Source organism: Microtus ochrogaster, linkage group LG1 (genome assembly GCF_000317375.1).
Source record: "Microtus ochrogaster isolate Prairie Vole_2 linkage group LG1, MicOch1.0, whole genome shotgun sequence".
Lineage (NCBI taxonomy): Eukaryota > Metazoa > Chordata > Mammalia > Rodentia > Cricetidae > Microtus > Microtus ochrogaster.
Window position 1 is genome coordinate 34,341,972 of NC_022027.1, and position 15,600 is coordinate 34,357,571.

General features: G+C 35.2%; 1 protein-coding gene across 1 annotated transcript; it reads left to right on the top strand.

The window, feature by feature from the left end:
* The first annotated feature begins 1,936 nt into the window (after positions 1–1,936).
* Positions 1,937–14,898, top strand: LOC102002865 (UDP-glucuronosyltransferase 2B7-like). Its single transcript, XM_005359401.2, has 6 exons — positions 1,937–2,660; positions 3,517–3,665; positions 7,874–8,005; positions 9,579–9,666; positions 12,589–12,808; positions 14,603–14,898. The coding sequence occupies exons 1-6, from the start codon at positions 1,937–1,939 to the stop codon at positions 14,877–14,879; spliced, it is 1,590 nt and encodes a 529-aa protein (XP_005359458.1). The 3' UTR covers positions 14,880–14,898.
* Positions 14,899–15,600: the final 702 nt, after the last annotated feature.

The window sequence follows — 15,600 nt, forward strand, 5'->3', positions numbered from 1 at the left end:
AACCTTTCTATTATAATTTTCATTCTGAAGAATGAATATCATCAGATGTGGGAATACAGATCTCTGCATGAGTCCATTGTACAAGTCTCTCTATCAAAATTAATCACAACATGAGTAACATAAGTCTGGAGGATTTCCATTATGACTTCTGGGCCTATACATTGTAATTTTGTAGCATTCTGTTTAATCTTTTAGAACTCATAGTTTCCAACCCCATCAGGGTTGAATTTACCCCCCCCATAATAAACAATTTAGGTGGCCATTATTCCATGGTTATAAAAGAAACATCAGTCCCATCATGACTAATTAATACTGTAAAATTTTCCTTTTATTTTTAAATCTAATAATGGTTTATCATTTTTCTTTTGTAGGGTGCTTAACTCTATATACTATTACTTGTATTGAGTCCTTACTCACAAAGCATGACTCTTTGTGAAGGGCTATATAAACAATACTAATAACTGCAATTTTTCTTCTGTCTTAAATGACCAATTTGTAGGCACTGCAATGTCCCCTGTTTAATCTCCATCAATAACTCCTGCATGAACTATGATTGCATTCATAGATAAACTATTGCAACCCCATTAATGCCCAACTGTTTGAGGCAGTATAAGTCCCCGGTATTGACATTGAAGAGAGGAAACAGCAATACTTAAGGGCAAGGACTACCAATAGCAGTACTTTCTTGAATAACATCTTGTAACAAAAGACTAGATTGATTACAATCTGAAGTCTGAAATCAATATTGTTGTTTCCGCATCCAAAGCCTTTTATTTTGGAGGGCCTTTAGGGTTTCCCTAAACCTAAACATGTTTCCCTGTTGTTGACATGTATTTTCTACTGTTGCCAGGCAATACATTTCCATTCTGATAATAATTAGTGCAACATTTCTTAACCCAGTGTTTTCCTTCATTGTATATAGGGCATAAACCTGGAGTTCATTGATTCTAAACTTTTGATTGTAGGGGCAATTTACATTGCATCTTCAAGTGACCATGTTGCTTATGTATATTTTTGTATTGCATAGATTTCTATACCAGATAATTTTGCTTTGTATGTAGATCCATACATTTCTAATAAGCTTCAGAAAATCCATCACCTACCAATACCTACTCAGGTAGGCATGGGCACTATCCGTTCTTGGATTATCCCTTGTTTAATTTGAGGTAGGTCTTCTGAATCCAGCCACAGCCACTGTGATTCATATGTGCAAGGGTTCTGAATGTCCAGAGAATATTTCTGCACCAACTGTCCACTACTTCTGGCCCTTACAACTATGTTGTACAATCTCGCCATTTCCTTCCATACTTAGTCATTTCTGGAACATGCCAGTGGAATGGCTGGTTTCACTTTGCCAGGTTTTCTTTGCTTTCCCAAAATAAGGTTACTACTTCTCATGAAATGCTTGCAAACTAGTAGTCAAAGTGTTTATGCCTTATTGAAAATATACTATAAAAATTTGGCACAGAGTTTAAGTTGGTGAATTTTATGCACATCAGAACATCAACATTATTACAAAAATCTTCCATTTTTACTATGGGAGAAATAATGATCAACTATGTAAATTAATGTGCTTTCCATTCTGTTGAGAAAAAACTCAGAGAGCAGCCACATAATGTCTCTCACTAAAATGTTTTGTGAAACATTTTGGACTATTCTAGAATCTATGAGCATAGATAATTGAACACACAGTCATCACCTCCTGGCTTACTGAAAACACTTCATCATAAAAGAGGCTTTAAACATACTCATGTAAAAAGATAGCAATTAAATTAGCCTTCCCTCTTTTGTCCTTCTACATATTGATGGTGGTTCAATAACAGGTTTGAGCAATGCAAGTTATATTTTAACTTCTTGGCTAATTCCTCCTTAGTTAAAAGCAGAAATAGTGACAAAAAGGGGCACACTGTAAACAGAAGGACTTTAATTCTCCAGGATGCCTGTGAAGTGGATGTCTGCTCTGCTGCTCCTGCAGATAACTTGCTACTTCAGATCTGGGAGCTGTGGGAAGGTGTTGGTATGGCCATTGGAATACAGTCACTGGATGAATCTGAAGATAATTCTGGATGAACTTGTACAACGAGGACATGAAGTGACAGTTCTGAGACCTTCATCTTCTGTCTTTCTTGATCCCAAAAAAGCATCTGGTCTTAAATATGAGACATTTCCTACAACCACCAATAATGACAAAGTAGAAAAGTTTTTTACTGAATGGGTCAATAGGTGGATATATGATGTTCCAAAAGATTCATGTTGGAGATATTACCCATCTTTTAACATACTATTTGGGCAATTTTCTGATTTTATTTTAAACCTTTGTAGAAAAGTAGTCTCAAACAAACAAGTTATGGCAAAACTAAAGGAATCGAAGTTTGATGTTGTTTTTTCAGATGCTATTGGTCCCTGTGGTGAGCTGATAGCTGAGGTACTCCATATATCCTTTATGTATAGTCTTCGCCATGCTGCTGGCTACGGATTAGAAAAGTTTAGTGCGGGACTTTCATTCCCTCCTTCTTATGTCCCTATAATTACATCAAAGTTAAGTGGTCAAATGTCCTTCATGGAGAGAGTAGAAAATATGATATGTTTGTTTTATTTTGACTTTTTGTTTGAGTCATTTCCTGCCAAGGATTGGGATCCATTTTTCAGTGAAATTTTAGGTAAGTTGTATTTTTCATCACAATGGTGAGGGCCTAAATAGCATTGCTCTGAAAAGTAATCTTAGACACAAATATGTCTTTTATGCTGAAATGGTTAAAAGAAATAATAATATTGTGTAACAATCTCACTACAGCATCATTTCCAAACCTTCATTTTAAAGACTACTGAAGTTTGAACCCAAATATGTTTGTTCTGTATTGTTGGCAGTCATGGTCTCCTGGTTTAAATAAGTTAAGTCCCAATGAAGCAAGAGCAAAAATTCCTATTCTCAAACTTCTGAGAACATTCCAGATAGTATTTGTAAGAATTTTTAAAAAGAGATACATATCATTACACTGCTAATCCAAATGAAAAGTAGAGACAGATGCAAGAAATTCTACCAGACATAAACTTCATAATTCTCTTAGAAAACCAAGAGTCAAAGAATAGCTAGGTTGTTGTAGAAACTAACATGATTCCTGCAAAAGTTGTGTCCATAATTATTCTGGAATATTTTGACTCTAGATATAGAGTGTTCTTTTATATTTGCATGTGTTTTCTGAAGCTTCAAAGAACAAGGTGCATAGCAGTACATAGGGACATTATGGCTTCTATAATGAACAGAACTGCTAAATCGTTGAGCTGGCAATAGCATTTCATCAGCTCACCTTTAACATACATATATTTTGTAAACCACAGTTTAATTATGCTTTAATTGCATTTATGAAAAACTTAATGTATTTGTTTCATGAATGTCTACTTTGCTTCTTTGAGTAATTTTATTCCAATATTTTCAGACAATATTATTTTATTCACATGACAACACTTTCATGATCATTGTACTCTTCCACCAAAACCTTTCATTTCTCCATTTAGGAAGACCTACTACTATGGTTGACACAATGAAGAAAGCAGAAATGTGGCTCATTCGCTCCTACTGGGATTTAGAGTTTCCTCGCCCAACCTTACCAAACATTGAGTTTGTTGGAGGACTGCACTGCAAACCCGCCAAACCCTTGCCTGAGGTAAATTTTTCTTTTAGTTTAGCTTTGTGTGATTTTACTTCATTTCAGTAAAAAAATGGTTCTGCTTCATTTTTTTAGTTTTATTCCAGTGAATAAAATGTGGGAAAAAAGAAAATCTTTCCAAAATATGCTCAAGGTTAAAGTAGTCACAAACCTATGCATTTCTTTTATTTATAGACTAACAGGAGAACCTTGAGGAAACATCATAATCCAATGCTATAATAAGGGATGCTTATTCATGCAAAATTTGTCAAGTGACTAACATACAGCTGAATAAGTTCTGTTTTGTTTTGATTTTGAACTAAATAAGTATTGTAGTGTGTGTGTGTGTATATATATATATATAGTAAAATTTGTAAGTATACCACACATGTAGAGTATTGCTGCATTCATTATTACCAGTGAATAAGATCTTGACTTGCAGAGAAACAACAAACAGATATTTCTGCCTGAACCAAATTCATAGTAAAAGATATATTATATTCCCTTAATAAAAACTGAATGAAATATATTTAATAGAAGCAACTATAATCTAAAGAGACTATTGAATCAAATTAATAAAACATATCTTAAAGTCTTTGATTTAAAGCAAAAACCTAAGATGCAAAAGAGAGGTCAAGGAAAAAGGCTAAGATGATATAAGAAGATAAGCAGCTAGAATTGCAGGTGTTCCTTAGCAAGAAGGTATAGACAGCAGGAATTTAGACAAACTGATCATTTAAACTCACCAATAGAAAAGTGGTTAAACTATTAATTATGTCACTAAGAACACAGAGAAAAGGAATAAACTGAGGAGAGTTAATATCATATTTCCTTCGACATTAAAAAAAATCACCTCCAAGAAGCAGCCCCTGAGTTAGATGGCACAGGGGCAAGACTGGAAAGAACTTATGGGAGGCTGGTGTTTGATGTTACAGTCTAGTTAAAAGGATGAGGTTTGGGCTGACAAGGGAGGGGGAATTGATTGGGGGAGGGGAGGGAAATGGGAAGCAGTGGTGGGGAAGAGACAGAAATCTTTAATAAATAAATAAATTTTTTTAAAAAGGTGAGGTTAGAATAAATTACTCATAAATATCAACATATCTAATCATAGTCAAGCAGTACAAAGATTATATGAAGTTCAGGAGAAAGATTGAAACCAGGGGAACCAAGTATCTCAGGTTCTTAGTGGGTAATGCCAAGTTAATGCTGAGAATTTCTTTCACTGGTAATTTTATTGTTACTGTGAGAGTGAGACAACATTGTGGCCAGAACAAGCTACAATGCTCAATGATTTATATTGGTCATAGACTCAGCAGTTTCAGAGCTTGGCTCTGTTGGTGCCTGTCCTAGGGTAAGGCAGACTCTATTGGGGCAAAATGTGGGGAAGTAGCTGTCTATACCATAAAGGAAGCAAAGATTTATTTGAACTATCCCAAACACCAGAAAAAAAATATGTCATAGGTCATTAAACTACACTTCTTAAAGTTTCCAGAACTCCCTAAAAGGTACCATGACCAACAGTCAAGGACTTATCAGTGATCCTCCCAGAGGACATTTGCATTGTATGTATGATGATTTACTGAAACTAGTATTCTTTTATATTTAAAGAAACTGAAGATTCATCTTGCTCAATAAAAATGAAAATTTTAGCACATTCATATACCATACATATTTATGAAAGTAAATGTATACATTTTGGAAAGAGGATGAAGAAAATGTAAACCTAAAATGTATCATGCCAAGATTCTTCAACAGTATTGTAGCTTGAAGCAGAAGACCATTCCTCAATATTGTGAAGGTTTGGCTTCCATGATATTTACAGAAAAACTCAAGCTCAACATTTCCCTGCTTTCAGTCCATAAATTAATATGTTCCTCACTTGGTATCTCAAAGTTTTGTAGCTTAGAGTATAAAGGGGGTAATTTACTCTATTGACATGAAGTTTTTTCTTTAACTGTTGTCATTACACACACACACACACACACACACACACGTGCATACACACACAGGTATACTGACAAATATATAATATATAATGTTCAAGTCTATTGAGTATTGCTCATATGCACACATTTTAAGGGGCTGATCTCTTGGATATGGATAACAAGTTTGGCACTCATCCTTTGAGAAGTTGTGTCATGTTTTTCTGTCTTATGCCCGACTACCGGAGACCACTAAAGCTTCATTGGGGAACAGAGAGGTCCTGGCATCACAGCTGCCTCCCAGGATAACCACAGAAAAAATATATATATGCACAAGAACACCTGATTATTTTTACCACTTGCTTATGAAAACAGTAATTAGATCTAATTATTCATTCATTCTGCCATTATATCTGTTATGAAATGAACTTCACAGTTTTAAAATAGTTATAGAGAATAAGCTTTCTTTGATCCCATATAATATGATAGCCAAAGAATTTGTGGGTTTTTATATCACTACCAACCACATAATATTACATTTTTTTCACTTGTTTTTAATTTGTGTGATGTATGTGTGTGCATATAAACTACAATATGTGCATGTGGGGAAAGAGACATCATGGCTTATGAATGAATGTTAGAGGCAAGTTCCATGAGTCTGTTCTTTTCTTACAGCATGTGGCTTACAGGGGTCAGTCAAATTCAGGTTATCAGGCTTGGTAACAGGAATCCTCCCAACCGAACCATATCACTGATCACTGAAATAATTTTAAATGGCTAACAACACCCAACAATGTTTTTTTTTATTTATTGAGAAAAGGAAAAAAAAAGTTTCCCCCTCCTCCCAGCCTCCCATTTCCCTCCCCCTCCTCCCACCCTTCTCCCCCTCCCCCCACTCCTCTCCCCCTCCCTCTCCAGTCCAAAGAGCAGTCAGGGTTCCCTGCCCTGTGGAAAGTCCAAGGTCCTCCCCCCTCCATCCATGTCTAGGAAGGTGAACATCCAAACTGGCTAGGCTCCCACAAAGCCAGAACATGAAGTAGGATCAAAACCCTGTGCCATTGGTTTTGAATCATTTAGACTACACCCAAAGATTTTCCATAATCAAGAGCTGATTCCATATGTCTGTAGGTTTCACACATTTTGTACAGTACTTGAGGGATTCATCAGTTTCCATGATGAGAAATGGACAGTGTTCTTAGTATCTCAACAAAGGAAAGACGGCAATAAAAACAATGTGTAACAATGCACTGGTCATAATTGGTTATAGCAACTGTTGTTATTACATTTCGAAAACAGGGCTTTTAACCTACGTTATATATTATGAAGGTTGTCTTATTCTGTATTAACATTTCTGTATTTATTCTGGAAAGATTGTTCAGAAAAAAAAAGAGAGAAGAGTAGGCTAAATGCCTGATAATTTCAGTTTCATCCCATAGCAATAAGCACAAATGGTGGAAGGGGAAAACTTCTAAACATTGCTTCTTGTCTTCTGCCCTTCTTATGGTTACTGTTACACACACACACCAAATAAAAGTAAATGATAAAATTCTTATTTTTATCTTCCATAATTGTGTGCTTTTCCATCAGTTATGAACTGCTCCTGTGGCTTCTTTCCTTTAAAAAAATAAATCAAAAGTCTATAAAATATATTAAGTGTCTTAGTATTATTTGTATATGAATACTACATAGATTTGTATCTGAACTATATATACAAAGTAAAATCAATTAGTGTAATCAATGTGTATCATAGTTTTATAGGCAATAAAAACACCTTCTCCACACATGGCTTCAAAAATAATCATATAAATTGCATATGTAAATATTACATTTTAATTGTCTTACCAGAATGAAACCCTACATCAAGAAGAATGAAAGGCTTATACTAAGTAACATATATAGATATATGTGTGTGTCACAGTAATAGAATGTTATATAATAATGGCCTTATTTACATTAAATGACTAGTCATAGGAAGTTTAAATGGAAACGAAGAAAGAGGAAAATCACATTTTCTCTAGATTAAGAAATGACAACTTTCTAAGCGTCTCATAAGATGTACATGATGCATCTTAAAATTTTTCAGAAGATTTTATTTGGTATATTTGTTGCTCAAAGATATGAATATACATAGTGCAGATCCCCATGAGTACAGGGTGATTAAGGCAGCAATGATTGTCTTATGTGTGCTTGATCATTGGCACTTATCGTTCCTATAATGTTTCATTTTTTTTCCTATTTTAGTAGCAATTTGAATAGCATTTCTGCTATCGATTTTCAATAATAAAATTATTTCTGTATCCACAGGAAATGGAAGAGTTTGCACAGAGCTCTGGGGAACATGGTGTTGTGGTGTTTTCTCTGGGATCAATGATCAGAAACACAACAAAAGAAAGGGCCAATGCAATTGCATCAGCTCTTGCACAGATTCCACAAAAGGTAAAATCCCCATGGGAGGCAATTATCTACATAGTTTACTAAAGTCTGGAAAGGGGTGACACTGGAAGGTCCCTCTATGTAAAATCAAGTATTATGATTGCCCTTAGTCAGTTTAGAAACAAAGATAAAGATAGCAGATTCTACAGAATGTGTTTTGATGACAATAACAGTGATATACATATCGTGATCAATGATGTTTGAGTGCAATCTAAACTTCTCTAGTCTTATGATACTGATAGCAAAACTAAACAAGAATAACAAAAATCTCAGTGATCACTTAAACCTTTTTCTTGAGCCTTGTTTGAATCTAGACATTCAGGGAAAATGAGAGTTTATTTTAAAACTTTGTTAGCAGATATAGAAAAAATGTCTGTTGTATAGCATTAATAGTTTGCTAGACCTGCAGTAGCATAGAGACTTCCCAGGTTTCCCTCTCCTCTTTATGAGAATGCTGAACTAGGGTTGCTAAGTTACCACTCAGAAGACTTCTCAGAGAAAGGAAGAAGAGAGTTCACCATCTCAGTGCTTTTGTATCATGTTCTTTGAGAAAAAAGAAAGGAAGGATTGGCCATTCTAGAATCTGCCAAACCTAAAACAGAATGGTGTAAACGAGAGGGTGAAATGGTCCCTGTCCTTATGGTGAACCACACACAGTCAAACATTGTCTATGGCACTTTGTCTCTAACCCAGAAGAGTAAAGTGTGTTTCATTTAGAAAGAAATGGGAACTAAGAGATAATCCAGTAGAAATAGGATTGATATCAGGAAAGGTTCAGCTGACTCTCTTCATAAGGTATATGAAGATAATTTACCACATCTGAACTTCAATTTGGAGTATGTAGGGACTAGATTTTAGTTTCCTATCCCATAAATCTCCCTGTAATAACTCATGCTGGTTTTCCCTGAGATCCTGAAGAAATGTTTAAACTTATTGTGGCAAACAGATATTGAATATGTAGCTGAAGCTCACATTTTTAGTGGGCAACATAAACACATACATTCCGTGAGATTATGGCCATGATGGAATTGACTGATAACTCATTCTCTGATTATCGGTGGTGGTGCCTTTTCCAAAGAACCAGTAAACAGAGCAAATTGTAAATATGGAATATTTTGGTGAAAATAAATAATGAATAACAAAAAATAAGTGTCAAACTCTATTAAAATAACATAGGGCAAATGAATATAAGTAAGATCTGTGGTTGTGTTAAAATGGCGTAAAACTATGAATGGAAAATTAGAAGAATTATAGTAAATACACAAAAAGTTTAATCATTTTTTCTTGCAGCTGATTTATGAACATATAAACTTTTTTTAAATATATTCCTGTTTCATTAACTCTCTCATGCGTGCACATCGAAAATCATAATGACATTCGACCCAATTAAATGTAAAGAGAAACATAGATGGTATTCCATACTCTGCTTCATGTTTTGATAGTTCTTAATGTCTAATGTCTCTTTACCTGGTTTCCATACCAGAAATAAAAATGACATTTAGCTAAGCACTAATTTCTAAAATATTATATTTTCAGTTTTAAAATCTGATATAAATTATTGTCTAACCTCTAACAGGTGTTTTGGAGATATGAAGGTATAGAACCAGATACCTTAGGTCCCAATACCAGGATTTTCAAGTGGATCCCCCAGAATGACCTTCTAGGTGAGATTCTGGGAAGCAAGCGCTGAAATGTGATTCACAAGCTAAAATGCGATAGGAAGCAAACTGATTCATTTTAGAAAAATCAAAAATAAAACCAATTTTTAAATATGTTTTGCTTGAAATAGATTGAAATGTGAGCTGGCAATGTATTTTTGTATTCCAGGAACAAAGTGTGCATTGTAAAAGAAGCTGCCTCTCACAGGGAGCGTTCTGTACTTACCTTGGCTTTTACAAATTCAATTTTATACCTGTTACTTTTACTAAAACAGGAACTTTTCAAAAATGACTAAGAAACATTAATGATCAATAACAATATTGCATATCACAAAAAGTTCACACTGATTATCATGCAACACTACCACACTCTGTTTTGTTTTGTCGAGACTGGGTTTCTCTGTAGCTTTGGAGCCAGTCCTGGAACTAGCTCTTGTAGACCAGGCTGGCCCTGAACTCACATGGATCCTCCTGCCCCTGCCTCCCGAGTGCTGGGATAAAGGTATGCACCACCACTGCACAGGTACAATACAGCACTCTGACTGCCACTGTTGTCCTGGTACAATATAATACTCGGTTGTCATAGTTGTCCTGAATGCCCTAAAAAGCATTGTGTCTGACTTAGTACATGTGTTAGTTATCATTTTCCTTTGTGAAATACATAATTTTTGAGGAAATCATAAGTAAGTACTATATTATCATCATTTTCTGCTGTCTTTCTCCTTTTGACCTCTACCATCTCACCATCCCACTATGTCCAATTTTTGATGCTTGCTATATACACATGTTTAGGGCTGACAATGGAGGATTGGACAATAGATTAGAGAAGTCATACTGGAGAAACCTGGCACTGCCATCTTGACAGCCATTGACTGTCCACAGTTTTCCACATAGGAATAGGACTTTGTGAAATCTTCCCATCTATGATGACAGGTCAACTTGTGCTGTCAATATGCAAGTCTTATTTAGGCAATCACACTGGTGAGATTTCATGGATGCAATATTTCTATTATATATATGTCCCCTGACTCTTATGATCTTCTGACATCTTTTCCAAAATGTTTCCATAGCCTTTGATTTAGAAGTTGTGCTGCTCTAAGTGTACTTATTGGCCTTGGGCATCCAAAGATCATTTATTCTCTTCCTTTTTCACCAGCTGTGGATCTCTGCAATATTCTCCACTTGCTGTAACGGAAGATTTTTTGATGACTTGTGAGAGCTACAGTTACCTGTAGTTATAAGGATAAATGCTAATAATGTACTTAGAAGTTATACTTGTTTGGATAGTTGACTTGCTTTACAGCACCACACATGAATTTCTTACCACTGAGTTGGCCTCAAATCCATGGAGACTTGGATTTATATTGTTTATTCCTAAGATAAAAGTGCCACCATTTTGCTATATGGATATCTTGCCATGCCAGTCATTGTTATAAGCCATAGGTCTGACAGTTAATAGGACTATTGATTACATTTCTCCCTAGAGATCTTATGTAGCCTCTTCCAATACTATGAAAGTCCTCAGAGAAGTTTCCAAATCAATTCCTTCTCAATTGCTCCAGCTCTTATGTTTGGAGTGTATGATGTCTTCAGAGATCTTATCTTTAAGTTCTTGGAAGCAATTAAGGACAATGGCTAGAGTGTTTGCTCTTTGAAAAGAGTCAAGGACACCCCATCCTCACCAAACCAACAAGGAAAAGTGAAGTCTTCCATTCCTTGCACTGGATATTTTGGCAAAATTCTTCCAAACCCCTGGACACACATCCCCTTTTTGTCTAAATAAGACAGAACTAAACCAAATACAACCATATACAATAATAACAAATAATAAATATAACAAACGATATTATTATGTATGTACTAATAAGCAAGCCTGTATGACAGTGTTTCCCTAGAGATTCCTCAAGTGCCTTTGGTAGCACTTATTACCCTGGGGAAGAGGGTAATGGGAAAAAAAGAAGCAAGAAAGAAATGGATGGCACTAACATATGATCCCTTTAAGTTGATTAGTTATAACAAACAAATGGTGTTCTGAGACATTCAATTTCTTTCATTCAGTATGTACTCTACGTGTTCAATTGAAAACCCCTTTTCATTGTTCCAGGGTCATCACATGCCACAACTGTCATTCATTCATCACTCAAATAATTCTCCTGTAAACCCTAGCATCACCTTTAAAAGAAAACAAAAGGTGCACCTCTCTCAGTTACACAACTTTGGACTTGGGTGATTCTTGCTGTGAGACCTAAAGCAATTTAAGTAATTTAATTTAATTTTTACTTTTTTTGTTAATAGAATTTTCTTTTTTATTGAGTTCTACATTTTTCTCTGCTCCCCTCCCTGCCTCTACCCTCCTCCCTTCAAACCTCCACCAAGGTCTCCATGCTGTCAATTTACTCAGAAGATCTTGTGTTTTTCTACTTTCTACTTCCCATGTAGATTAGATCTATGTAAGTCTCTCTTAGTGTCCTCATTGTTGGCTAAATTCTCTGGGATTGTGGTTTGTAGGCTGGTTTTCTTTGTTTTAAATTTAATAACCAACTATGAGTGAGTACATGTGATAATTGTCTTTCTGTGTCTGGGTTACCTCACTCAAAATAATGCTTTCTAGCTCCATCCATTTTCCTGCAAATTATTTTTTTATGCTGTGTAGTACTCCATTGTGCAAATGTACCACATTTTCCTTTTCCATTCTTCAGTCGAGGGGCATTTAAGTTGTTTCCAGGTTCTGGCTATGACAAACAATGCTGCTCAGAACATATTTGAGCACATGTCCTTGTGGCACAATTGAGCATCCTTTGGATACATACACAAAAGTTGTATTATTCAATGTTAAAATACACTGACCCTTTTATCACTTGATTACAGATTTTTACTTATATCTGAGAACTCTAATTAGTACATTTTCTGTTGTTCTTCTGATCCTAGGTCATCCAAAAACTAGAGTTTTTGTAACTCATGGTGGAGCCAATGGCATTTATGAGTCAATTCATCATGGGGTACCCATGGTTGGAATCCCTATGTTTGCAGAACAATATGATAACATTGCTCACATGGTAGCCAAAGGAGCAGCTGCTTCAGTCGATTTTCATACAATGACAAGTTCAGATTTGCTTAATGCCCTGAAGGAAGTCATTAACAATCCATCGTGAGTATAAACATATATTTATTTATTTGTGTTGTATTGGAACCCAGAACTTTACACATGCATGCTGAGCAAGTATTCTATCATTGAGCTTTGTCACTAGCCTATTTATTAGGAATAATTTCTCACTAGAGTTCCAGAGAGCAGCAATTAACGTAAACAAAGAAATAATGGTAAGTACAAAGAGCTGCATTAGACAGTGAGGGAATGTCAATGTGTTTCCTCATTATTTTTGTTTTAGGCAATGTCTGAGTTTAACATGACATCCTCCTCTTTCATCATACAAAACTATAGAATAGAAAGCATGTGCCAACAGCCAAGACCAAAGTACTTTGGAGCTGTTTTAATAAAACAAAAATTATCATGGGTTTAATTTTAGAGTAAATACAGTTTTGTTCAAATAACTACTGATGGTTGAAATTGTAGTTTAGTGAAGGAAATGAGCATGGCCAACATTTTTTCTCTTACTTTAAAAAAATTCACCTAAAAATAGCTTTCTTTAAACCAGTAAGATAAAAAATTAATCTCTACCTCCAACTATATTGAATCTTACAAATTTGTGTTTGGCAATATTTTGATCCATAGGTGATACATTTTGAAAGCTTATGACACACAGAGCATTAGTCTTCAGTAAACTGTACAACATCCTTATTACAGGTCTCATCTCCTGCATAACAACTATATTACTACTTCTGCCTTTGTCTGAAAAGCTCTTCTCTCTGCATTTCTGGCTGGAATTCTTCAGTATATTATAATAATACGAAGGGGAGTTGTCTCTATTGCCGTTGGTACTCGGTTATGATTAAGCATGCTAAACTGTACACTTGATAATCAATGTCTGTAGCTAGATTCCTTTCCCATATATCTTTGTCTGTAATCATATCACCACTAGAATCAAATATATCTTCAATGCTTTGGTGTAAAATATTGAGTAGTCTCAACAGTAAAAAAAAAAACACATAAACGAAAAACATGAACAGAAATTGCCAAAATTTACTCTAATTCTTGTTTACAGTAGGAATAATTCACAGTATTCCAAGAGTCAAGAGAATCATACATAGATCTAATCTACATGGGAAGTAGAAAAAGGCAAGATCTCCTTAGTAAAATGGGAACATGGGGAACTTAGGGGAGAGTTGAAGAGGAGGGAAGAAGCAGGAAGCAGAGCAGAAAAAATGTAAAGCTCAATAAAAATCAATAAAAAAAAACCAATTTCACCTGAATAGAGAAATTTTTATTTTTTATTATTTCCATTTAACAGTTTAAAAACTAGAAGGAGAAATTTATTAAAAGACTAAGAATCCACTAAAAGAACAATCACTGCACACCTACATTTATAACCCATAAGCACTAATAAGTGGTCAATACAATTTCCTCATTAAACCCAACTCCGTAACAGCTTTGCCCAGATATGGACCACAGTGAAAATGACACATCATTGTGCATTTCCAAATTGTTCTACTGTTCTGTACCAGCTACACTAGAAATTGCTTCCTTAATTACTCGTGTTTCAAGACCCCAAAAGCTAGCTCCTTTTGACTTTGTTAATTTTGCTTTGGGGTGCTAATTCATTCTGATCTCTTACTTATAAATATCTGTCTTTTCCTAGCATTTCTTATATATTTAAATCTTGTATGTTGAAGAAGTTCTAGATGATACATTATTTAAGAAGATCTTTACTGTGATAAACACACAACTTTCTTTATATTTTTATGTGATCATCGTTATGATACACATAAATTTATACACATATGTTTCTTCTTTCTGTAAATTAATACGCATTGTATTTTCCTTTAGCTATAAAAAGAATGTGATGTATTTATCAACCATTCACCATGACCAGCCCATGAAGCCCCTGGACAGAGCTGTCTTCTGGGTTGAGTATGTCATGCGCCACAAAGGGGCCAAGCACCTGAAGCCTCTTGCCTTTAACCTCACCTGGTACCAGTACTACTCTCTGGATGTGATTGGATTCCTCCTGGCTTGTGTGGCAGCTACGATTTTCCTCACTATAAAATGTTGCTTGTTTGTTTACCGATTCTTTGTAAAGAAGCAAAAGAATAAAAAGGAATAGGACTCTTTAAGAAAGAAGACAAGACTTTTCATTCAATTCTAGCACAGTGTATCAAGTTTTAAAAGACATACGATACTTGATTTTCTATATATTTTCCTTCTTAAAAATTAACCTTTTTAAATATTGATTTCCTGATATAACTAATTTTTTACTGATTTATGGATGTAATCATCCCTAAAACAATGCTAACTACTGAAATACCATCTTGTTTATAGGAGAAAAACAGGAATCCTGAAGTTTCTTTTTTTTTTTTTTTTTTGGTTTTTTGAGACAGGATTTCTCTGTAGCTTTGGAGCCTGTCCTGAAACTCCCTTTGTAGACCAGGCTGGCCTCGAACTCACAGAGACCCGCCTGCCTCTGCCTTCCGAGTGCTGGGATTAAAGGCGTGCACCACTACCGCCTGGCATAAGCCTGAAGTTTCTATTGTGAATTTTTTTAGAGAGATCATCTTTATAATCAAATGGACTATAACTGTCTGTCAAAAAAAAAAAGTGACAAGGCAGATTTTATTCAAACTACCAAAGTAGAGGAAAGATGTTTCAGGATACAATGAAAAAGATGAATGTATTTTTATAGAAACAAATATGAAAGGCAGCAGGATGTTTCAGCTTATAGGGTTGCGCAAGCCCGAGTACTAACGTTCAAACCCCAGAACCGACAGATAGTGAAAGGAGAGAATCAACATCACAGACTTGTCCTGTGCCTACAACCTGTGTCTCTG

Excerpts from the sequence above, each read along its gene's own strand:
- LOC102002865 (XM_005359401.2), top strand. The coding sequence starts at position 1,937 with ATGCCTGTGAAGTGGATGTCTGCTCTGCTGCTCCTGCAGATAACTTGC. Across the intron at positions 9,667-12,588 it reads CCCCCAGAATGACCTTCTAG|GTCATCCAAAAACTAGAGTT; the intron begins GTGAGATTCTGG and ends TTCTGATCCTAG. Across the intron at positions 12,809-14,602 it reads GAAGTCATTAACAATCCATC|CTATAAAAAGAATGTGATGT; the intron begins GTGAGTATAAAC and ends ATTTTCCTTTAG.